Source organism: Melitaea cinxia, chromosome 29, assembly GCF_905220565.1.
Source record: "Melitaea cinxia chromosome 29, ilMelCinx1.1, whole genome shotgun sequence".
In the NCBI taxonomy this organism is placed as follows: Eukaryota; Metazoa; Arthropoda; class Insecta; order Lepidoptera; family Nymphalidae; genus Melitaea; species Melitaea cinxia.
The window spans coordinates 7915410-7940927 of record NC_059422.1 but is presented as its reverse complement, the minus strand read 5'-3'; the positions used below and the strand labels follow the sequence as shown (position 1 = coordinate 7940927).

The window sequence follows — 25518 nt, the reverse complement described above, 5'->3', positions numbered from 1 at the left end:
TTGGATGGTTACCCCGAAATCGGTCAGCTTTTTAAGTTCCAAGGTGATAGTGGAACTGCGTTATCTCTTAGTCGCCTCTTACGACACCCACGGGGGGTGGCTATATTCTTTAGTACCGTAGCCACACAGTACAAAAAAAAAATAAGCTCGATGTAGGTATATCAAAGATTTATAATTGCAAATCACAATACACTATAATTAGGTATAGGTACTACTAGGTAGGTAAACCGACAGTTTTGCCTTGGAGGTGTGGGCTGGTCGGTTTCTCAAGCGCAAGTCTTAGTAGCTTCGTATTATCGTAACGAACTCTGTCCACGTGACTTCAATAACAAATGACGTCACCGCGTTTACCTGTTACTATTGTAACTGTACTATAATCAATTCGGGTGATTTTAGTTAAAATTATTGTTTTTCCACGACTTGTTTCTCCAATACTGTTATAGTGACAAATAAGCTTAAGTCCGCCTAATGTTGAGCGGATACCATAATCTTTAGAGACTGCAATAGTAGTCATTACAAGAGCGTACCCTTCCTATCCCCGATCCCCCCCCAAGAGCTCTGACCACCTCACTCAAACATGAGAACGACACCAATTGGAAGCAGTATTATTTAGCTGTGGTCTTCTGTAAGGTTAAGGCATCCCTAACTTGAGCAAGCTATTTTATACAATTATTTATTTATTTATTTATTTATTCATAAGTCAACACCAACAAGTAGTACAACAACAAATACAAAATTAATAAAGTTAACATCGGTATCTAGATAATTGCCTACTTTTTTACAGGTGTTCCTAAATTACTAAGAATATCGTCAAAATTGAAACAAGTCAAATTAAAAATTGTCCATTTAGTATACAGTAATAAATATTCGAAATTAAATTCAATATAAATATACAAAATAAAATTAGTGTAAAAATACAATGAATAATTGTGTTTGCTCGAAAACGAAAAAAAAAATCGACTTCAATTACATCGACAAGTAATACAACGTAAGTAGACGAAAAAATAATCTAGTAAATACGCTCTAGCAAAGATTACACAAAAATTAGTTATCAGATCTCAATCAAAATTAATTGGAACTACAAGACAAGCATCACATTTCGATTAAAATAAGAATTATCAAAATCGGTACATCCTGTGAAAAGTCGTGGGGTATAATAAAACGTAGGTCACCGAAAGAATTAATAGTCAAGTAAATACGAATTATTAGATATAACTCCTTACTTACTTGTTATGTCGTCATTGGTTGTAGGAAATCGGTTCGTCCAAAAAAGTTCTTTGTAAAAAATTCTGAGGTAGCATACATTTAATAGAAAGAAAAGAAAACAACCAAATTGAGAACCGCCTCCTTTTTTGGAAATTGGTAAAAATGAGCAATTAAATATAATAATAATAGAATTAAATTAAATCAACGGGGAAATGCTGCCAGCATTCTTGACACCATTCCACGTGGTATCTGTAAATATTTAGTTCTTAAGTTGTGAATTGTAAATATTTTTAAAATACGAGTAATAATTCGATTTCGTCGTTTAAAAGTTATGAACGTGACACATTAATTTGACTCATTTTTATTTAAGCTTTAGCCTGTAATATCCCACTGCTGGGCAAATACCTCTTACCCCATGTAGGAGAAGGATCAAAGCTTAATCTACCACGCTGCTCTACCAATGCGGGTTGGCGGATATATTGTATATGTCGGCGATACGCCACAGTTACCTCGGTCAGAGTCAATTACAGTGAAATAACACAAAATAAAATATTTCTTAGTATATTAATGCGCAATCACTCGCATAGAACTGACCGATCTTTACATAAATCAAGCGCTTTTATAGTTTCCTTAACGTATAAATAAAAATTGAGCTTAATATATGTAATAAATGTTTAAAAAAACTTCAAATGATTTATACATTTATTGAGACTATCCACGAGAGAACGAAAGTAACCGACATAGCCCACAGAATTAGCAAGTTGAAGTGGCAGTGGGCAGGTCATCTGTGTCGCAGGACCGATGGCCGTTGGAGTAGACGGGTCCTGGAGTGGAGCCCGCGTCTTGGCAAACGCAGTGTGGGACGTCCTCCGGCCCGTTGGACCGACGATCTACGTAAGATTGCCGGTGTAGGCTGGATGAGGATTGCGGAAGACCGGGATGTGTGGCGCGAACTTGGGGAGGCCTATGTCCAGCAGTGGACTGCGATAGGCTGAAGTGTGTGTGTGTGATTTATAAAACACAAAGCTTTATCAATTTAATTTAAACAAACATTACTCAAAACATTCAAACAATAAATAATGGTTATATATTTACAAATAACTTACATATTTCATGAAATATTTAATCATATATATTTTAGACATTTCCATAACGATATATTCACTTCAATCGATAAACTAAAACGTAAATATCAACAGCCGCCAATTATTGGCGATTTGCGCCCATATAATACTATGAGTAATAATCACTATCAGGTACATGATAAGAACCGGGACCGACGGCTTAACGTGCTCCCACAAAAACTACACAAACACTTATTTTTATTTACATATAAGTTTATTAGATTGTCGACCTTGCAACCCCTGTTTAAAATCAAATTAACCATTTAAAACTCGTAAAAAATTTCTATAGAAATACTTAAATATAATGTTTTGTCATCAAACGGAGAAATCAAGGACTCAAGTTAGTGTTTAAAGCGTGAGTCTAGTCTAGAACGACTGAATGCTAACGTCTGGCCGAAATGTGTACTTTTTTCTGCATTCATTATTTTGTAGTGTAAGAGATTGGAGTTGTTTTATTAATAATTGTATTTGATCGCTAACGAAAAAACCGACTTCAATCACATCGACAAGTAATACAACGTAGGTAGACGAAAAAATAGTCAAGTAAATACGCATTACCAAAGGTTACTAACGAAAAATATTATTACTAAAATTACTTTAAATGCGGGCGAAGCCGCAGGTAAAAGCTAGTATTTTTATACAAACTTGCAAATTCGATTCACAAATCAGACGCACTAACATTCATCTAGACTTTTCAATAATAAAAAATCGTACACGCTTCAGTGTGTATCAAAACAATAATACTTTCCAAGTAACACAAAGGAATCATCTCCTCGTCTACGAGATATTATCTCAATGTCTGCGAACGCAAAATGGACAATTTTTTTTTTCATCGTACGGTTGCTCCTTTGTGCATTGTGCCTCTACGGTCTGGTATTTTATTACGAAATATAAAAAAATAAAATACGACAAAGGTTAATCGCGATTTCAACGTTTTGATTACTGAATCGATGGCAGACCTTTGACCTTACATCAGCTATTACAATCTTCATGCCTAGACATCTTTATATTAATACGTGAAGCAAAAACTTTGTACCCCGTTTTACGAAAATTGCGCGGACGGAGGAGTATGAAATTTCGCACACTTATAGTTTATATAGAGAAGGAGTGCAAAATACTAATATTGTTGTAATATTATCCATAAAAAAATGCATTAAATCAGTAAAAAATGCATTTTTTTTTTTCAATTTATCGGCCAATACATAACAAATACATTATAATTTGCAATTTAAGTACCACGAAAACCTCGCGGGCTTATCTGAGTACAAAGAGTCACTCAGTTAATTCCTTTTGTTTTTGTAAAAAATATTTTTTAAAACGTGATTTGTTTTTCGTGGTACTCTTATACATTTCTTGCAGTTCTCTGGGCAGTTCGTTAACATATTCGGGTATCAAGTAGTTGTCAGTTCTCTTTCATTACTTATTGTTAGTTTTTGGTAGGTGATATTTAAGGTTTGAATCAAGTTGACGTAAGATAGGTCTTAGTTTTTCATTTAATAAGGTTGTATATGATATAATTATACTCTTTTGTTTATTATTATACTACTAGTTGACCCCACAAACGTTGTTTTGCCATACATATTACAAACGCCCTAACCCCCCCCCCCTGTATAACTTAGGGGGGATAAAAATCGATGTTGTTTGATTCTCAGACCTACCCAATATGCACACAAAATTTCATGAGAATCGGTCGAGCCGTTTTGGATGAGTTGAACTACAAACACCGCGACACGAGAATTTTATATATTAGATAGGCTTTGACGAAGAGAATCTTAATAATGTTCGAACTTATCATTTAAATTAATTATGGTCGAATTTCGACCACAGGGCGACCACTACTTTGTGTTAATTAGACGTCTAGAAGGATAAGACTGAAGCTTGCCCTCAATAATACCTCAATAATATCTCAATAATAACCCATAATTGATTTATATATTTTTTTGTAATCGAAAAAAGATTACAACTAGCTCACTCACTTTACACTAACCCCGCTTTCTGCTTCGGAGTTAGATTCAAATGCCAATACAAATGTTTGTCATGTGAGGGGATCGAACCCGCAACCGCCAGCGCAACAGTGTACCTGTGTACCTGTGTAATTTAATGTTATTATCAAAATTTCTTTTAGTTTTTTGAATACACCAAGAAAATACTTATTACCCACTTTATGTGTGTGGTTAAGGTAAAAATCAACTGATTACACCCAGGTGCGGTGTGGGAATCGAACCTACAACCCTGAAAGCTAAAAAAGGGTAGCTATCTGATAGTTCGTGTCTCAATATGATCAACAACAAATTAGGGCAGGTATCCCGTTTTACTTATAAAACACACATGGAGACAATTTACATTAGTATATACACTAGCTGAGATCATTGTAGGCCTCTTTTTCCATATAGGGGAAAGGTCAGAACTGCTCCACTGCAGTTTGTCGAATATATTCCCTACTATGTATTTTTGTAATTAGTATAGTTTATTGTAAGTTAGTGTTGAAAATATTGTAAAATGAATATTTTGAAAAGTACATCTTCTGAGTTTCTTGCCGGCTCTTCTCAGCAGAGTTCGCATTTCGAACCGGTGGTAGATTCATGACGTGTCATAAGAGCTACAAGTTGGCCACATGAAATAAATAATTTTGAATTTTTTTTGAATTATGAGTTACGATCGCAATCAAGTATTTATGATAACAAGCAGGATCGATGGCTTAACGTGTTCTCCGAAGCACGATGGGGAGCCCCACAAGGACTGACGTCCAAACGAGAATCGTACCCACATACCGCCAGTGTTTTAGGCGTCTACCACTACGCCTAAAAACGCACAAAAACAAACAATAAATCAATAAATAAATATTGACATTGTGAATTATAAGGAAGCGCCCTCCGTACTCTGAGGAGACAACAAATCATAACAGGTATTACGCCGTATACTCTCCAGACTCGCGTGATTTGTAGCCGGGACCCGGTTATGGAGACAACTCTTTATTAGGGTTTCGGGGGTGAATGGGAAATGTAAGTAATTTTGATTTTCTCAAAAAATATAGATTTCAGTGTAGTTTATATATCTATATATGTATACATATATATAAACTACAAAATATCCTGCTCGAAATCTGGAGCAGCCCGACTGGATAAGTACCTAAACGTTATCAAAGATCACAGCTAAATAATACGGTTTCAACCAGTATTGTGTTCCGCTGGTGAGTAAGGTGGTCAGAGATCCAGGGGAGGGTCAGGGGTAGGGCCAGCAATGCACTTGGGATGCTTCTAGTGTTGCTGGTGTCTAAAGGCTACGGTAATCGCTTACCATCAGGTGAGCCGTACGCTTGTTTGCCGATTTAGCTGTATAAAAAAGTAGGGTCACTGCAAAAGGGCTAGTCATGTTAAATTATTATCATCATACGGAACCATTTTTTTATCTTTTAAACGTACTTTGTTCTTTATTCTTCTTATAAGTCTCACTAAACTCCGTACTTAGGCTTTTGCACGTTTTTCTGTAAAATTTGTAAAGATTCGTCTCCATGGGTAAAGCGATGATATAAATATATCACACTATATTTTTATAAATAAAAATAGGTTGTCAAAATAAAGTGTGCGCATAACTTTTAAACAGTTCCATCAAATTCGATAATCCTTTTTTTTGTGTTTATAAAAATAATAAATCTATACGAATTTATGATTCAAAATAAAATCTGCTATATAAAAAAATTTAATAGCGTAACGCTGATCATATAATATTTCGCTCCCCTAAAACTAATTACGTTAAGAAGTACGACTTTCGAGGAAACTCAGGTGTATAACCGGTTACCGAAAGACATTAAAGAGCCTAGCCTAGCCTCCAGTCTAAAAGCCAAAGCCCGTCTAAGATTTTATATAACATTGTATGTATGGTACAAAACCGTAAATGGCGCTATATGATTTAAACAACTGGACTAATATTTAAAAAACATACGAGTGCGCTTTAGTCCATACGACTGAAGTAAATCTTACGAAACGTAACCTTTTCTCCTTCTATCTTCACTAACATATTATATCTCCCTCTCAACTTCCGTTCGCCTCGCGCGATCACACTTTTCATAACGCTCTAGTCACGCATTCACCGCTTCCTCCCCAAGTCAAGCATGCGTAAAAAAAGTTTTACTTCAATATCGCTTAGAATAGCATTACAATCGCACAGCTATCACTGGAGGTTAAGTTCAATTGATTTATTTGTACCGTACTTTATAAGTCTCAAGCGTAAACCGACAGATAGAAGGAAAATCTATTACAAAGGGAATCTCGAGGACTGGGATTTGAGATATAGTAATATATGTCTGTCGTGAATATTATGTTTTTGAGTTTTTTTTTTCTATGTTTCATTATTAAAATAAACGATTTGTATATACTAGGCTGTATTAAAGCAGCTATGCGTGTATAAAATTTAATTTTTGTAGTAGTTCGTTCTAATTGTACAACAGCTTATTTTTTAATATTACGGTTCAAATCCAACCCCAAGTTTATTTATATGAGCGTACATTTTTTCAAAATATTCTAAATAATGAATTGCCGAAACCGCGTGACTTTGACTAGCCCGGTGGCGCAGTTTGTAGTTGCCATGCTTTCTGCTCTGCGGGTTTCGGGTTCGATTCCCGCCTCAGTATTATATTTGTATTAATGTATGTATTATTTCTATTTATATTTAAAAAAAAAATGGTGTATCAGTTGACTGTTACCTATAACACAAGCATTAAGTTGCTTACCCTAGGAACAGACCACCGTGTGTGAATGTTATATAATACTAATTTTTTTTATAACTTTGGAAAATTTACAACAAATTTCTTTCTTTCTTTCTTCCCTTCTTTCAAATATTTTTGTGTTAGTTATTGCCAAGACAATTTTTGTAAAAAAGAAAGTTTAAAAAAAATCAAGAAGTATTTACAAAAACTATTTAGAATTTACGAAGATCACCGGGTTATGTAGTTATAGTAAAAGATATACATGTGTATACAGTATTATTAGCCGAACATACGTTAATTTTAATTACTTTTTATATGTATAAAAACCAATTTCTGTTCGTTTGTCTCGTTAAACCTCAAAAATGGTTGGACCGATTTGGCTAATTTTGATCTTGAAATATTTGTGGATGTTCAGGAAAGATTAAATGGTGAGAAACATAAAAAATAAGTAACGAAAAATACTAAAAACGAGAATCTAATTTTCCCATACAAAACTTTCCTAACTGTGAAACATTATTTTGATGTCATTTGTCAAAAAAATTGTCACTCGGTTGTCAAATATTTATAGGTGCGTTCAAAAAGTATTTTGTTCATATTTTTCACAAATATGTGTCAGACAAAGGTAATCAAGTTTTTTTTTTAATTACCTATATTAAAATCGTTTAAAACAATAACTAACTATTTGGTTAGCTATAGACTTTGAAATCGATTACTCAAACGTAATTCAAAATAACGAAACATTAATTTATTTTTCCACTTAATATAACGAGATTATTACATTTTCTAGATTAAGTAGCGTCTCCCTCGCCCGACTATCATCAGCCTTCGCAATAAAACAAAAAAAACGAACAAACAGTTACAAAAGGCTGCACAAAAAGGCCACAGTCCAGCAACAATGGAGAGCCGTGGGCGCATTGCAGATTAAAAAACTCTACGCCCGACTGTTCGGTGTAAGGTTGGCGGTAGTCGAGCGGTTTTTAAGACGCTTGTAGAAATGTTAATATAATTAAAAAAGTGTATGTGTGTCAGCTCCGACATACGACTGCTTACTACTTTAGGTCGACTGTCCAAATAGACATAAAAAAGGCTTACTAGTCTATCAAAAATATTAATACCATATCATAATAAACGAATCAATTAACGCCATCTATCGGAATAGAGAAGTCCCTATAGACGACGTTGACAAAAACGTTACGAGATCATTCGTTCAGTATATTTTTCTCCTCATATTTTTTTCATACCAAGGGCCTTATATGAAAATCGATTCTTATAGAATTAACTCCTATAAATAATTGTATTGTATTGTACAGCGATCTTTACTCGTAGTAGGGAATTTATAAGCAGCCCGACTACATTTATTTAATACATATATCCGTCCACCCGCATTGGAGCAGCAGGAATTTCCTGCTCAAAATATGGAGCAGCCGACTGGGGTAGTACCTCGACCTTACAGAAGATCACAGCTAAATAATACTGTTTTCATGCAGTATTGTGTTCCTGTTGGTGAGTAAGGTGACCAGAGCTCCTGGGGGGATTGGGGATTGGGTCGGCAATGCGCTTGCGATGCTTCTGGTGTTGCAGGTGTCTATAAATAAAAAATAAAAAATAAAAATAAAAATAAAAAAGCCTTTTATTTCTTGCTTTTTTCATATTACAATCTTAATACCAATGTGCATGCAAAATTATTCACAAATACAAAAAAACGTTTTTAAAAAAGTAAAAAAATAATAGTAAAAAAAGTAAACAATAAAAAATAAGAAAATATCCGTTAAGTACCTAAACACAAATTGATATGGTTAAATAAATAGTAAATTTAAAATAAAAATATTAGTATGTATTGTTTTAGTTTATTAGATCCTAGTATTTCATTAAAATAGTAGTAATTTTCCTGGCAAGAACCCTCTCAATGAAAGGTAAAGGCCTCCTCCAGAGATGACCAGTACTCTCTATTCTCTGCCGTTCGCAACCATTGAGTACCTGCTACTTTTATGATGTCATCTACCCAGCGTGCGTATGGTCTTCCTCTTTTTCTCTGTCCTTGTGGACCTACCCATGTTGTTGTCTTTTTAGTCCAGCGATTATCGCTAAGTCTCGCAACATGTCCAGCCCATCGCCATTTAAGTTTTTTTGAATAGCTGAGAGCGTCTATGGCTCTAGTTTTTTGTCTTATATCAGTGTGGCGGATCTTTTGAATTTTTCTAATTTTCAAAATGCTTCTCTCCATACTCCTTTGGCAGGATGTAATTTTATTTTTTGTTTTTCTGGTGAATTTCCAAGTTTGGCAAGCATATGTTAATGAGGGGAGTAGGCAGGTGTTCATGACTTTAGTTTTCATCCGTATCGTCATATCGCTTTTGAGTATTTCTTTGAGACTCCAGAACTTCTTCCACGTGATGTTGATTCTTCTCTCCACTTCCAGTTCGTGATTTTTTTGGTTGAATGAGACTTGCTTTCCCAGATAGATGTAGGCATCGACATATGTTAAAGGTGAATTTTCGAGATATATAGGTCTTTTAGTATGGTTCGTCATGATGTTAGTTTTTGTTAGATTGATTATTAAGCCAACTTTACGACTTTTTTCGTTTAGAGTGTTTATCATTACTTGCAGTTGATTTGTACTTTTTGATAGAAGCACTATGTCGTCGGCAAATCTCAAGTGATTTAAGTAACATCCATTTATATTTATGCCAAATTTTTCCCAGTTTAGTTCGTTAATGATGGCCTCTAGCACCGCTATGAAGATAGTTGGCGAGAGTGGGTCCCCCTGCCGTACACCTCTACTTATTTGTATAGGTGGTCCTGTAGTTTCCAGCTTCACTCTGCTAGTACTGCTTTCATAGATATTTTTTAGGACTTTGATGTAGTCTAGGGGCACTTCTTGAGAGAGTAATGTTTCCCATATTGATGAGTGGAGCAGAGAGTCAAATGCTTTTTGGTAGTCGATAAAGAGAATGTAGAGTGGTTTCTTGAACTCTTGGTATTTTTCAATCAACATTTCTAGCGAGTGTATGTGATCCACTGTTGAAAAACCTCTTCTAAAGCCCGCCTGTTCAATAGGTTGGTATTTCTCTGTGCGTTCTTTTATTTTTTTCTCTATTATTGAGGAAAATAGTTTATAAAGTGAAGGTAGTAAGCTTATTGGTCTGTAATTGCTTATGTCATTTGGGTTTCCTTTTTTATAGAGCAAGATGATTTCAGATTCGGACCATTGACGAGGAGTGTGCGAGTTGTTCAGTATCAAATTGAAAAGTAGAGTTAGTGGTTTTACTAGATACGCACATCCAGCCTTTATGACTTCGTTTGTGATCCGGTCAGGGCCTGGACTTTTCTCCAATTTTAGTGATTTAATCCCTTTGATCACTTCGGATTCGTCTATGACTGCTCTCGCCTCTATTCTATTTATATTCGGTAATTCATATGGATGTTGATTTGGTGCGCTATATAGTTTCTTATAAAATTCTGTTGCTATTTTCAATATTTCTGTTCTATTTTGGGTATTTTCCGTTTTGTCTTTCAACTCTTCAATCCATAGTTTATGTGTTCTCAGTTCCTTGTATGCTTTCTTGACACTATTTGTTGTATTGAGATGTTTTTCGATTGTTCTTGTACGGTGCGCCTTATAGTCTAGATGGATACGTTTACTTATGAGTTTGTAAAGTGCTTTTAGTTCGTTTTTCATGGCTCTTGATTTCGGTTTTATCTTTTGTAGTTCTTGTCTTCTACAGATTAACGCCTTTGTGCGAGTTGAAAGTGCTTGGTTTTTCCCTGGATTTGTACTGCATGAAACCTCGTGAGTTCTTTTCAGGCTGATGTCTATTGCGTTAGTTATGTCGTCATAGCGCTTCTGAACGGTGTCCTCGTCTCTCCAGCTCTCTAGTAGGTTTGTTAAGCAGGAGTTAAGCGACCTTTTGTATGTTTGCGTTTCTTCTTCGTTCTTTAATTGGAATCTTAGGCATTGGCCGAACTTACTACGACTTTTTGTTCTGAGAAGAGTGTTTAATGCTGCTCTCACTGGTCTGTGATCCGAAGGGTAGGTAATGTTTAAAACCTGTATATTATATATGTTTCTGTGTAAGTTTGTTAGAATGTAATCTATTTCGTTCTTTATTATACCGTTAGGTGATCTCCAAGTCCATCTTTGTTTGTTATTTTTTTTGAAAAAGGTGTTCATAATAGCCAAGTTGTTTTCGTGCGCAAAGTCAATAAGTCTATTTCTTCTACAGTTTCTATCTCCATAGCCGTATTTACCTGTGGCAATTTCATTGGGATTAGTTTGTCCTATTTTGGCGTTAAAATCTCCCATGACTATAACATTATTTTCTGAGAGTTGTAAAGCTTTGTCGACTGTACTGTAGAAAAATTCCAAATCCTCGTCGCTCGACTCCTCCGTTGGAGCGTAAACTTGAATAATACTTAATTCTAAGCCATTGATATTCATCCTTAATAGTGCTACTCTTTCTGATATTCCTGTGAAACTTGTGATAAATTTTTTCAAATATTTTTTTACGATAAAACCTACTCCATATAATCCAGGCGTTTCTCCAATGTAGTAAAGAATAAACTCATCGTGTTCCTCAATAGTGTTTCCAAGTTTTCTTATTTCTGAGAGACCAATAATGTCAAAGTTTATATTTTTCAAGCACTCTGTCAATTCTAGTAATCGCAAATATGTCGACAAAGTTCTAACATTATATGTTGCTATATATAGGGTATTTTGATGACTAGCTTGTGCACAATTTGCTTCAATTTTCTCTGGAGGGTTTTGGTCGTGATCTTCCACGGTGGCCAGCCGGCTTGGAAGATGTATTATGTTCTTTGTTTGATTATTTAGTGTGTTTTTCATGTGAGAGGGTAGTCGCTATAATTTAATGTTGTTGCCTTGTTCGTTTGGTAAGTTTTCAGGGTTTTTATTAGTAAAAAAACCGAGTATTCCTGGTTTGAGAGCTCCTTCTGACAAACTTGACGATCTCTGTAGCCCTGTTTGAGTTTTGTTCTTCTTGTTAACTTGTGTTCTTTGTTTTGTTCGTGAAGGATTATGATCATCCGGTGATGTTGGTAGAGTTCTTTTCTTTGTATCTGATACTTCTGCGGTTTTGTGGCGTATTATCAATTTGTCATACCTGATGGTGGCGTAGTTTCCTTTCTCTCTTTCTAATTTTACTTGTTCTTGTAATTCCATTCTTTTTTCTAATATGTGCCGTGGGAAGTCTTCTTTTATATAATAAGCGGTATCTTCTAATAGTTTTCTCTGTTTAAAATTTTTTATTTTTGTACCTAGTGTAGTAAATGTTACAGTAATCGGCCGAGGCTTTACTCCTTTCTTCCCTATCCTTCTAGTATTGTCCTTGTATGTCTCTACTCTCCAGTCCTATTGATAAATAGTGATTTAAGAAGTTCATAATGTTATTTTCTAAATTCTCATAAGATGTTTCTGTCTCCGGCAAGCCAAATATTACTATGTTCCTCTTTCTTGACTGTTTTTCCAGGAAGTACAATCTTTTCTCTTGGTTTTCCAACTTTTCATTAAGGTAATTATGTTTTTCCTCAATTATTTTAAATTTTTCTTCTAGTGTGAGATTTATGTTTTGCGTAACTTGTTTTGTAACATTTACGGCTGATTGTACGATAGTTGTTTTTTGTTCGTCTAGTTCTTTTTGTATTTTTTGGAGCATTTTCATAACTTCTTCCATGGTTAGAATGGTATTGTTTTGCGATTTACAAAAATATTCGTTTATTTTGGTACTTATGCTGCCCTCTGTTGGTAGGGTTAGATACTAGCGGCGGAACAGGTATGGCGAGCTAAGCGATTTTCAGTGAATCCTCTAGATGGCGCTGTTTCCTTGATCGATATGGAAATATTTTCTATTTTTGCAGTTATATATTATATTATTCGTTAGGTCTATTTATTCACTTTAATGATGTATATTGTCACTTTTGCACTTCTTATAATTTTTTGTAGAATGTTGAATGTTGCGAACAAATTTTTGTGCGGAGAAAAGTCACTGGTAGTCTAGTAATGACGTTTTTTCACTTCACTTTATTGCATGTATTTAGATGGTTATTCACTAATTTGGTCTTTTGTCCACATTATATATTAATAGTCATTTATTTATAATTGCACTGCACTTAGATTTTATATTGAATAGCACTGTTTATATTTTATAATCCACAATAAACACGGAGCTCGTATGTATCGTGACTCAACGGCGTCTACCCTCCCTCACTAAATCTAGCAGGTGTCTATAAGCTACGATAATCGCTTACCATCAGGTGAGCCGTACGCTTGTTTGCCGACCTAGTGACATAAAAAAAATCATCTTCCTGCTCTTATCCTACTCATGTTGGGTCGGCACAACATGTTTTCCTCTTCCATTCCTCTCTATTATTCGTCACTTCAGCGCTTACTCCTTTCTTTCTCATATCCTCACTCACACAAATCACAAATCCGCATTGGAGCAGCGTGGTGAAGTTAAGCTTCGACTATTCTCCTACACGGAGAAAGGGGGCTATGCCCAGCAGTGCGATATTAGAGGCTGAAATATATCAATAAAATTTTTACTTTCCCACGGTAAACGAACCGCTCGTCTGTGAACGACCTAACGAAGATACGTACAATCATTGGTACGGGGAGCAGTTTTTAGTTATGATGGTTTTTATGGGAAACAATGTGATATCGTATTCACATATACATGTATATTACCATTAAAAATGTATATAGAACAATTTTAACGAATCGTTAAGTTTTTCGATAGTTAAAAGCTGTAACCTACATATATAAAAGTGAATGTTTGTCTGTTTGTCCTTTATAGAATAGTAAACTATGCATTTTATCGTGTCATTATCTTCAGCAAAGTGTTGTGCATGAGCCCACAAATGTTTTTGATTTGGTGTATTATGCATTGTATATAAACGCGCGCAGGGTACAAATAATTTTTGATAAAAATAACAAGGACATGTAAATAATTAAACAAATTGACACATTCTAAAAAATGTGAGACAGATCAAGAAGGAATAAATTAATTTTACATCGAACAATAATAATTCAGGTTTGAAAAAAAGCTGTGTGTTATAAACCCTAATAATTGTCTTTGCTGGCAAACGAAAAAAAAGCCGAGTTCAATTACATCGACAAGTAATACAAAGTAGATAGACGAGAAAACAGTCAAGTATTGAGTAACCTCCTCTTAATAAAAAGTTTTGTTAATACCGTTTGAAAATTTAAACAAGATATATAAATATATAGGGGGTGGGGGATAAAGGGGGAGAATAAACAACAAGCAGGAATTGAAAAAGCACAACATTAAGTCCTCCATTTCATGATCATTCAAATTCTCAACAAAATCTCCATTCCGAATCCGTGGTAGCTTTATATTAACTATATATTAATTTCATTTGCTTTACTTAAACTAAATAATAATATCATATTTTGTGCAATGACGATTCGAAGGTGCTTTTGAAGCCTATCATCATATATAATATACTAGATGACTCGGCAAACGTTGTCTTGTCGCTAAACGCTATTTAAAAATAGGGGTTGGTGGTAGAAGGGTGAAATTTAGGGCTGTATGTATTTTTCAATGCCAAATCATAATAAAATAAAGAATAAATAATTTATATAAAAATTAAAAAAAATTTAGGGGTGGACTACCTCAGATCTTCGGACCTACCCAATATGCACACAAAATTTCATGAGAATCGGTCAAGCCGTTTCGGAGGAGTTTAACTACAAACCCCGCGCCACGAGAATTTTATATATTAGATAAAATGTGCCGTGTGGCTACGGCACTAAAGAATATAGCCACCCCCTCTCTTCCCGTGGGTGTCGTAAGAGGCGACTAAGGGATAACAAGGTTCCACAACCATCTTGGAACTTAAGAAGCCGACCGATGGCGGGATAACCATCCAACTACTGGCTTTGAAATACACAGGCCGAAGACGGGCAGCAGCGTCTTCGGTGCGACAAAGCCAGTACTGCGGTCACCAACCCGCCTGCCCAGCGTGGTGACTATGGGCAAAACACATGAGTTCACGTTATTTTTGGCGTAAACTTGTGGAGGCTTATGTCCAGCAGTGGACTGTATAGGCTGTAATGAAGATAAAATTCAACCTAATATTTATTATTTCTATTTTACTGTACAATCAAGTATTCTATTTAGAACTAAGGAATACAATAATAATGTTTACTCTCAAACTGAAAAAAAAACCGACTTCATCTTACATACAAATTTAATACAACGTTACCTATGTTGAAAAAAAATAATCAATTAAAACCTCATTACTAGCGATAACTCAAAAATACTCGTTATACCTCGACCAAATTAAAATGGTATCACATGACAAACACCAGCTGTACATACGTCACATCGGGTTAAAAGGAACGAGGTGACTCTCAGAACAAAATAATAATTTTTTTTTGATGTCGCTTGATAAATTCATAATGAGTATTAGGATCACCAATTGACTCCCTTGCATCATAATTGATTTAATATTTACACCACGAAGGGTCCAATATTTTGTAAGACATTTTAATCATTATTTCTATAAAATAGAGTTTATATTTGAATGATTAAATAATGGTTTCAGGAGTTATATTCCTTTAGGCGATATTTTTGGTATATTTCTGCTGTCGAGTTAGTTACGCAACAATGTTTATGTAACGTCCTAAAGAATTTGCTTTTGAAGCGAAACTTCTTTAGAATCATTGTGATTTGAAATTCAATGAAACGATATTGCGTCACAATAAAGAAACAAAAACATAAATGTGTAGGAGAAAAAGAGATGGAATACATTAATTACACAGTATATTATTATCTCGTTGAAAAAAATCGCGTAAGCTACTTATCAGAAGTTTCACTTCTGTCTTGTGTCAATTGCACACATATATATATAGACTTTATTTTAAATAAGTGGTTTATGTGTTAGTTAGTTACTTCAGCCTATTGCAGTCCACTGCTGGACATAGGCTTCTCCAGGTTCGCGCCAGACATTCAAGTTTTCCGCAATCCTCATCCAGCCTACACCGGCAATCTTACGTAGACCTTTTTTATGTATTAGACCTTAAGTTATAGTGGTAACATTTTAATAATTGTATTCCTGTTGTAAGTAAGGTCACCATATTTCCTGCGGAGGGTCAGGGCTAGGTAAGCACTAGGTATAACTACATCCTTTGGAGGTAATACGAATGTTGTCATTTCTTAGTGTTTGATATATATAGGATTTGACTTTTAGACTTCTGTTTGTATATACATAATCTTTATATATATTGTAAAACTATATAATTGTGTGGGTGCCGTAAGAGGCGACTAAGGGATAACACAGTTCCACTACCACCTTGGAACTTAAAAAACCGACCGGTGGCGGGATAACCATCTAACTGCTGGCTTTGAAATACACAGGCCGAAGGCGGGCAGCAGCATCTTCAGTGCGTCAAAGCCAGCCCTGCGGTCACCAACCCGCCTGCCCAGCGTGGTGACTGTGGGCAAAACACACGAGTTCACGCCATTTTTGGCTTGAACTTGTGGAGGCCTATGTCCAGCAGTGGACTGCGAAAGGCTACTGTGATAATGACGATGATGATATAATTATATTATTTTATACAAAAGTTCACTCCATCACTCTTTGTAGCAGAATTATAAATGTCAAAAAGAGTACGCCGTGACTGTTCAAACTTTTTTATAACGTCAAAATACTTATAAAGCAAAACTCAAATACGTTTCTTTGCGCACATTTAAAAATAACTTCAAAAATCTACCCTTTCTAATACATCAAGCGACAAAGGAGTTACGTATATATCTAGATCTAGGCACAGGGAAAATAACAGACGTCTGAAGATAGGGTTGCAAAACAGTTCAACGATTTCAATGCATACAAGCGTTAATGTTAATTGTATATTTAAATAACTATATGTATTTATTTATATATGTATTATTTATAAATATTTTTATCAAAAAATATGTAGTTAAACCAGTAGGATGTTACCTGTAACACAATCGTTACTTAATGCTTGTATTAAGTTGCTTTCTTTAGGAACAGACGACCGTGTGTGAATTGTGCAGATATTTATTTATTTACTAGCTGACCCCGCAAACGTTGTTTTCCTATATATTTTTTTAACCCCGTTTATCCCCCCCTCCCCTATAATTAAGGGTATAAAAAATGGATGTTGTTCGATTCTCAGATCTACACAATATGCACACAAAATTTCATGAGAATCGGTCAAGCCGTTTCGGAGGAGTTTAACTGCAAACACCGCAACACGAGAATTTTATATATTAGATTTATAACTGTATTAAATTGTTTAGATTATTTGAACTAATATAATTAATTAATACGCGAGTGGAGATTAGATTACCGTTATATTTGATATTGTATTTTTTTATGTCACTAGGTCGGCAAACAAGCGTACGGCTCACCTGATGGTAAGCGATTACCGTAGCTTATAGACACGCCTGCAACACCAGAAGCATCGCGTTGGCGACCCTATCCCTCCCCCTCAAGAATATGTGTTTAAAATAAATACTCTAAAATCAATAAATAAATTGACGCTCGCTATTCATATCGATATGCCGCTGAAAGCGCTGTAAATCGTCAATCTCAGCGTCATTTGTTTTTGTTACACACTATTTAACTCCAACATTTTCACACCGCACCTTATACCCTTTCTAAAGGAGTAAACTCTCATAAATGTAATTTAGTAACGTGTTTTCGAAAACAAATCGTCTACAGTGATCTGTCAATAAGTTACTATTGAGTATAATTACAAAATACAGATGGTATTGAATGATATTTATTACTTTACAGTACTTAAGCCTCGGACGGATCTCGCCACAACGAGCCCTCAGAGGGAAAGTATGAGTTACTACATGTTTTCGAAGACAGTAGTTTTATTATCAAATTTTATAATTTATTTGTTGCTATATTTAAATTAACTATTATACGAGAGACTATCTCATGAGACGCTTTTATCGTCAAGGTCGTCAAATAACCGATTATACGCGGGAAGATATTTTCTAGATGTTTTTTCGAATTATAAAAATCGCGAAGAACAAATGTCAAACTCGCCATATACTACGGGTATCGTGCGGATATCATTATTTAATAAATATATAAATTAAATACTAATATTTAATATATTATTATGTATTTAATATATTATGTGTGATGTGTGACATGTTTAAATATAATAAATAAATTATGAGTTTTGCACAATTATATTATATTTAATATACATTTTTTATTTTGTAAGACAACCTCCACGGTCTTTTACTGTGTTTTAGTTTTTTGTTACACGTTATGTACACTGTTTAAACATAGAATTAAAATGTGTTAATACTTTATAAATTGTTAGTGTATGAAAAGAAATATGCCATCAATCGCAATACAGGAAAATGTCGTCATTGCGCGTTAAACACGAGCAATTGCGTCGACCATCTAATGAGAATGAAAGATATAAATAGCTTTATTCTAATTACAAGTTTTCCATTTTTAATTTTGTATAAATTTCAAACTGTAAGCGAATTTAATTCGAGAAAATCTCGAACGTAACTCACGTATGAATAAACAGTAATAATAGTACCAACCCTTTGTCTGATTGATAAAAATAACTCCCTAAACTCTAAATCAAAAGGTATTCCCTTCGTAACAAACAACAATAAACATCTTGTATCCAATAAAGTGGGGTTTAATGATAATAAATGATGGTTCCCGGGGATGTAGACGGACGCACTTATTTTAATATTACAAAAAAGCGGATTATTTTGGAATTTTTGGGCATATACAACCTCTTTCGTAGCAATTTTTATTGAAATATATTTTAAATTCAATTAAGATCGTCAACTAAATACGTGATCGTGGTGATACGTGGTGAGCTTCAACCCAATACCCGAGAAACAAATAACTTTTTTCGTACAACATAAATTAAATCTTTCTTTATAATTTGATTCAATTTTGGAAAACTGAACATTCATATTCAGTATCAAATTTCTAGACAGGCTAGGTTGCAGGGTGCTTGTTAGTTGTTTTTTTTTTTTGTTAAGAAATCGCGCGCTGAATTGAAAATAAATACGCGTTATATTTTAGTATAGCCGGAGGGTGGAGGGGTTGGTGGAATTAGAGTCTTTGCGATAATTCGTGATGTTTATCCGAATACCTATTCCTCTCTCACCCCTTCCAGCCTCACGTGATAAATGTACGACGCCTTCTCTATAAGCTATAGTATCCCAACGCTGGGCAGGCTTATAAGCTTCTTTCCTCATGTAGGAGAAAAAGGACGACACCTTACACATAACCAATAAGATATACACACGTAAGATCATCACTCGGTTCATTTGTCTAAAATAAAAACTATTTTATCGTAAGGGTTTTTTTGTAAAGTTCTTGCAGTGCATCATAACATATAATTTCAAGAAAATTGTAGGTATCGCAATTTATAAAAAAAAAAATCTATACATCTAGAAGCCTTTTCATTTCTAGATAAAAAAAGTGTTCACTTACCAAATCATTAGTGCCATCGACGTTGTTATCTAAAAATTAATAGTTTATAAAAATATAGAAAATCAGTTTAGAAAAAACCGCAACTAATTAATTTAATCTCTCTCACCGGAATCAAGAATTCCAGGATATCTTCCTAAATTGGAAGATTCGTCCCAATGGTTCCTATGAAACGACGAAATATTATTTTACTATGTCAATGGACATCGTACGACCATTAATACCAGGTGTTTATGATAACAGCTGGGACCGACAGCTTAACATGCTTCCCCAGGTATTCGGGGAGATAGATTTACAAAGACAGACACGCAGATGGGAAGTAAATATTGGTATAAATACAAATAACAATTTCGAATGAAAATAAAACCTACGAACGCCGGTGTTTAGACGTCTACACGCACCAATACACAAGAGCGGTTGACTCTTCTTCAACATGGAGAAAGAGGTCTGAGTCCAATGTGGATTGACGAAAACTTTCACGAATAAATTTTGGAGCACCAGACCATTTATTGAAGCAACAACAGCGAATCTATATAATTATGCACATGTCCTTATTTGCAATTAGCAGTGCTATTATTATGTGATTGTAATTTAGAATTTTAACACAATTAAATTTGAAAACAAGTATCGTTTTTATTTTTATCATTCTGTCCAATTTTGTCAAGTTTATTCAGACCAACATACCTAGAGTAAACATTATAAGGTGTACATGAGAACAACCTAGGAAGATGGCTTAGCATGTTCTCCAAAGCACTACACTTGACATACACAAGTAAAAATACCTAACCAAAATTAGTTCAAACATAACTTTTGCTTGGGGCATTACTTGAGTGAAGTATAAAATACCGTTCAGTATAATCACTCCATCCATATCCTTCAGTTAGCTGCCTTTTCTCCTTCATCATTTTAATCTTCTTCACCAGACCTTCATCATCATCACCTCTTACTACTCCTGTGTCAGACACAGTCATTGTCTTACACAAAGTTAGGAAAATGATCGCCACTGAGATTGAAAAGAGTATGAAAAGACACGCCACACAAGTATACTCTGACCCTACAATCTTTTTTAACCTGAAAACAAAAATTAGATCGTATAATCTTAATAGGTCTAGAGAAAAGGGTAGAAGAACTAAGAGTGAGACTAGAAAGATATTAGAGACCTAAGAAGAAGAAGAACAGAAAGTGGAGTTATAGAGTGACTAGAGAAATTACATCATCATCATCATCATTTCAGCCCATCACAGTCCACTGTTGGACATAGGTCTCCAAAAGTTCACGCCAAAAATAGCGTGAACTCATATGTTTTGCCCATAGTCACCACGCTGGGCAGGCGGGTTGGTTACCGCAGGGCAGGCTTTGTCGCACCGAAGACGCTGCTGCCCGTCTTCGACCTGTGTATTTCAAAACCAGCGGTAGGATGGTTATCCCGTCATCGGTCGGCTTTTTAAGTTCCAAGGTGGTAATGGAACTGTGTTATTTATACTTAGTCGCCTTTTACGACACCCACGGGAAGAGAGGCGGTGGCTATATTTCTGTGGCTAAATTACAGATACCAATGAAACCATGATGATGATACGTTATGAGATGGATGGTGTACCATCAACTGCAAATGATATACCGATGCACCCAGTGGATCCGCAGACTTATACTTACGCACAAGAAACACAGGAACATGTATCTTCTGTTCTTTTCTGTTTCTTTTGATTCTGGTCTCCCTGGGAAAAGATTAATAAATATCTGTAATAGACAACAGTTATATGTATGTATACAAAACTTTGCTTTATGACTTTAATATATTTTTTATGCCTGTAAGCAAATAGATAATATATATACTTATGTTATTGCTATGATAGATACAAAAAACTGAGTATTAGGTTGTGTTTTCATGTAATTTTGACCATTTATCTTTCGTGGTTAAGAATAATTTTAATTCACCTCTTTGATTTTTATTAAAATTTCCTAAGCCTATTTCTTATTCGTATAATTAGTAATAGTTAGTATAGTAGTAAATTATCAGTGCTACGTTTGTGACTTCTCTAATGCTGCCAATATTAAGTGACAGAAGAGGGATTGTAGTTTTATGGTCGAATAATGGTATTACGAAACACTAACCCAAAACCACCAGCTGTCTCTTTTCTCGCCTTGGAAAGCCTGAAAATTTTTATTTCTATTTTATTTATTTATTAAACTTTATTGCACAAAAAAAAATAAGATACATTTTAGAACGATTAGAAACAGAAACAAATAATGTATGCAAAGGCGGCCTTATCGCTTATAGCAATCTCCTCCAGGCAACCTTGAATAAAAGTAGTATATCAAAAATATGTCGGTAATAGTGCGTAATGTTTATTTATTATGTTACTAGCGACCCGCCCCGACTTCGCACGGTTGCAATGCTGATACCAAATATACTATAGAATGTCTCTATTTATAGTATGAAGCTAGCTTATTAGCGTGGTTACTAACATAATAACAACATTCAAATATGCGTCGTTAGATTACACGTTGTTACAGAATGCGTTGAAGAAATAAAGGTTCACTGTTCGTTCCCCGTAGGTGATAGCGTGATAATTTGTAGTCTTCTTAATAATAGTCGTGCCAAATTTGAAGTAAATCCATGCAGTACTTTTTGAGTTTATCCCGGACATACATATAGACAAACAGACAAACAGACAAAAATTCTAAAAACCATATTTTTGGCTTCGGTATCGATTGTAGATCACAACCCAAGTATTCTTTTAAAAAAATATTCAATGTACAGTTTTGACTTTCCTACCATTTTATTATATGTATAGATTTTTTGGTATGTTAGAAATAGGATGACATAATCAACTTTTGTATTATTTGTAACTCTCTGTTCTAGACTGCACTGTAACATAAATATGTTGATAGCTAGAAATCCAGAATAATCAATAGGTAACCAACTACAAAATAAATAGTTAACTAACCAACTAACCACGTGCAAAATTTCCAGCGGATTGGAAAAACAATGAGAATGACAATGAACATGAACAATGAAAATGTTGTGTCATAAGCGATTGATAGGTACTAATGGTGATTGTCTGTCATATGGAAATTCGAAGCCAGGAGTTCTGGTCACCTCACTCACGACAACAACACAATAGTACTAAAACACAGTTTGTTTTAGTATTTGTTTAAGATCCTAGTGTAGGTCGAGACAGCTCCCCAATCTAGACTTTTTTGGCAAGATATTCCTACGATGCCATTTCTCATGGCTGCATTATTTTAATCAAAGTAGAACTTACATTTATTTCATTTTTAGATGTATTGTAGTAGGCATTTTTGTCTTCTTGACTATCTTGAACTGTGATATTTGTCTGTTCGTTCGTTTTGTATCTGTCAGTGCTACTTGATTCATAGTTTCTCTGGAAAAAAAAACGAGCGTGCTCTAGACCACACGACTGAAATAAAACTTACGAAGCAAAATTCTCTCTCTCTTTCTATTTACACTAACTTTTATCTCTATCTCAACTTCCATTCGCTTCGCCCGATCACACTTTTTCTGACGCTGTCGTTTTAATTAATTGCATTTTTCTGAGAATTTAAGTTAGTGCTAAAGTTTTTTCTCGATTTTTCTGGTTTTGTGGTCTATTTTATAAAGTACCACATTAATTTCAAAATTCTACGAAATATACGTTGATTTTATGGTCAACTTCCTTTCTAGTTATTTTTTCTTAAAATTATCTGTATGCAAATTTAGTGGAAACAGTTCAAAGAAAAAATTTAAAAAATCTACTTAAACAGGGCGCATTTTCTTCATTCAAGAAAATACTTGTGAGATTTTAATTAAATACACTATAATACTTTTACTGATTTACTTGGTCAGATTTTTGACGAGATTCAAGATGAGTTTTTCTCCTTTTTTCTCTCTTCTTGTCTTTCAGCAAGTTCACTTTTTCAGGATCTCTGAAAATAATAAGATATTATGGTAAGAGCTTAGATCAATTTATTACAGTTTATCAATAGATTCGGTTTGTAGCATCCGCCTGTTGCGCATTTGTCCCTTTCTCCATTTGGTCTAAAGATCGGAGCTTTATCTACCATGCTGCTCCATTGCGGGTTGGTGGATAATTTGAATAATGTAATAATAATAGCAAGTCTCTATGGTAGCAGATGGGACTTCCCAAGACATGACACAAGGACAGACACCTAGACCGGAAAAAATATAAATACAAATATATAAATATACAATCCCGAGCAGAAATTAAAACCGCAATCGCTAATGTGTACACCAGAGTGGTTGTCATATATATGTTAATCCCAAACAATGTGTAACATGTATTTTATATGCGTTTGTTCAACTTTCATTGAGGTAGAGCACACCAGACAATATTGTATTCAATATCAGGAACGGCGGGATAACCATCCAACTGCTGGCTTTGAAATACACAGGCCGAAGACGGGCAGCAGCGTTTTCGGTGCGACAAAGCCAGCCCTGCGGTCACCAACCCGCGTGCCCAGCGTGGTGACTATGGACAAAACACACCAGTGCACGCCATTTTTGGCGTGAACTTATGGAGGCCTATGTCCAGCAGTGGACTGTGATCGGCTGAAATGATGATGATCAGGAATAAAAGTACCTCAAGTTGACAGGAAATTACAAATAAATATGCCCTCAAATAGTTTCTCTTTGGTAAGTAAAATAGCCAGAGTTCTTGGTCGGGACGAACCTTACCGATGTCCCAGGTGTCTAAAGGCTACGGTAACCGTTTACCATCAGGCGAATCAAACTCTTGTTTGCCATTATAGTGGAATTAAGGATGGCAAATCTTTGTACTCAGATCTTCCATCTTGATCTGGGCGTTTGTGTTTGTGTTGTGCATGCCAGATCAGCAGAGATAGATTATTGGAGGCATTTGAATCTTAAATGTTTACTGTAAAAAATTAGACTTACGTATTTTCCTTGTGCATTATATCTTTAAATATTTTCAGAACTGGCGATTGTGTTTCTTTATCAGACTTCTTTCCATGACTGTTAGAAATTAAATTAATTAATTTTGTGCCAACTGCACGCATACAAAATCTACGTTTAGTTATCTGAATACAATTCAACTTCCAATCACATCCAGGCACAAATTTCTACAACTATTTTTTTCTGAGTGTACGTCCTTGTGGGTATCTTCGCCTTACCTCGCCAAAAACAAAGTTATAGGTCCCGGATGTTATTATAGATACCTGATGGTAATCATTGTTCGTATTAGGTAAACTATCTGCCAACCAGTAGTAAAGCAGTGCAGTTGATTAAGCTCCGACCTTTTAACTTGGAGAAAGAGGCATTTGCCCAGCTGTGGGAAGATTCAGTCTGAATTAAGACTTTCTTATACATTTTAAGGATAGGTTTAAAGGTAACGTTTTTCCGTCTTTTTTTTCAATGTAATTATATTAGACTACAAATTAGAATATTTAATTATACTTACGTCTTACGGCTTACACCCATAATAATATATAAATGTAAAATATCATCTCAAAATCTCAAAATATTTAATAATTCACTTGAAAATATACGTCTTAAACGTCATTCGTAAATGACAAATCGTAACTTTTTTTTGCAATAAATAGTTTCGAATAATTTTTTATTCGACAAATAGCACGACAAACGGTGCAATTTGTTTAACCGACTTCAAAAAAGGAGGAGGTTACTCAATTCTACCGTATATATATACCGTATACCGTACCGTATATATATATATTATGTATGTTTGGGGATAACTCCGTCGTTTATGAACCGATTTTGATAATTCTTTTTTTGTTGGAAAGGAGATATCCCTAGTTTGGTACCATGATAAGGAAACCAGGATCTCATGATGGGATCCCAGAGAAATCGATGGAAACTCTCGAAAATGTCTATGTTGTGTTTGTTAATTTACTTCACAAACAACGTGTATTTTATCATATAATTAGAGTTTGTATATACATGTATACGAGTATTTATCTGTATGTCTGTGTATCTATCTACGTATATGAATATATTTT

General features: G+C 34.8%; 1 protein-coding gene across 1 annotated transcript; it reads right to left on the bottom strand.

Moving 5' to 3' along the window:
• Window positions 1-10170: 10170 nt before the first annotated feature.
• LOC123667793 lies at window positions 10171-11878 on the bottom strand. The gene is made up of 2 exons (XM_045601632.1): window positions 10315-11878; window positions 10171-10178 (listed from the first exon to the last, which is right to left on the bottom strand). Exons 1-2 carry the CDS (start codon window positions 11876-11878, stop codon window positions 10171-10173), a joined length of 1572 nt encoding a protein of 523 aa, XP_045457588.1.
• Between the last annotated feature and the right edge of the window lie 13640 nt (window positions 11879-25518).

What these genes read in the sequence shown, in the direction of transcription:
- LOC123667793 (XM_045601632.1), bottom strand. Translation starts at nt 11,878, where the DNA reads ATGAAAAACACACTAAATAATCAAACAAAGAACATAATACATCTTCCA.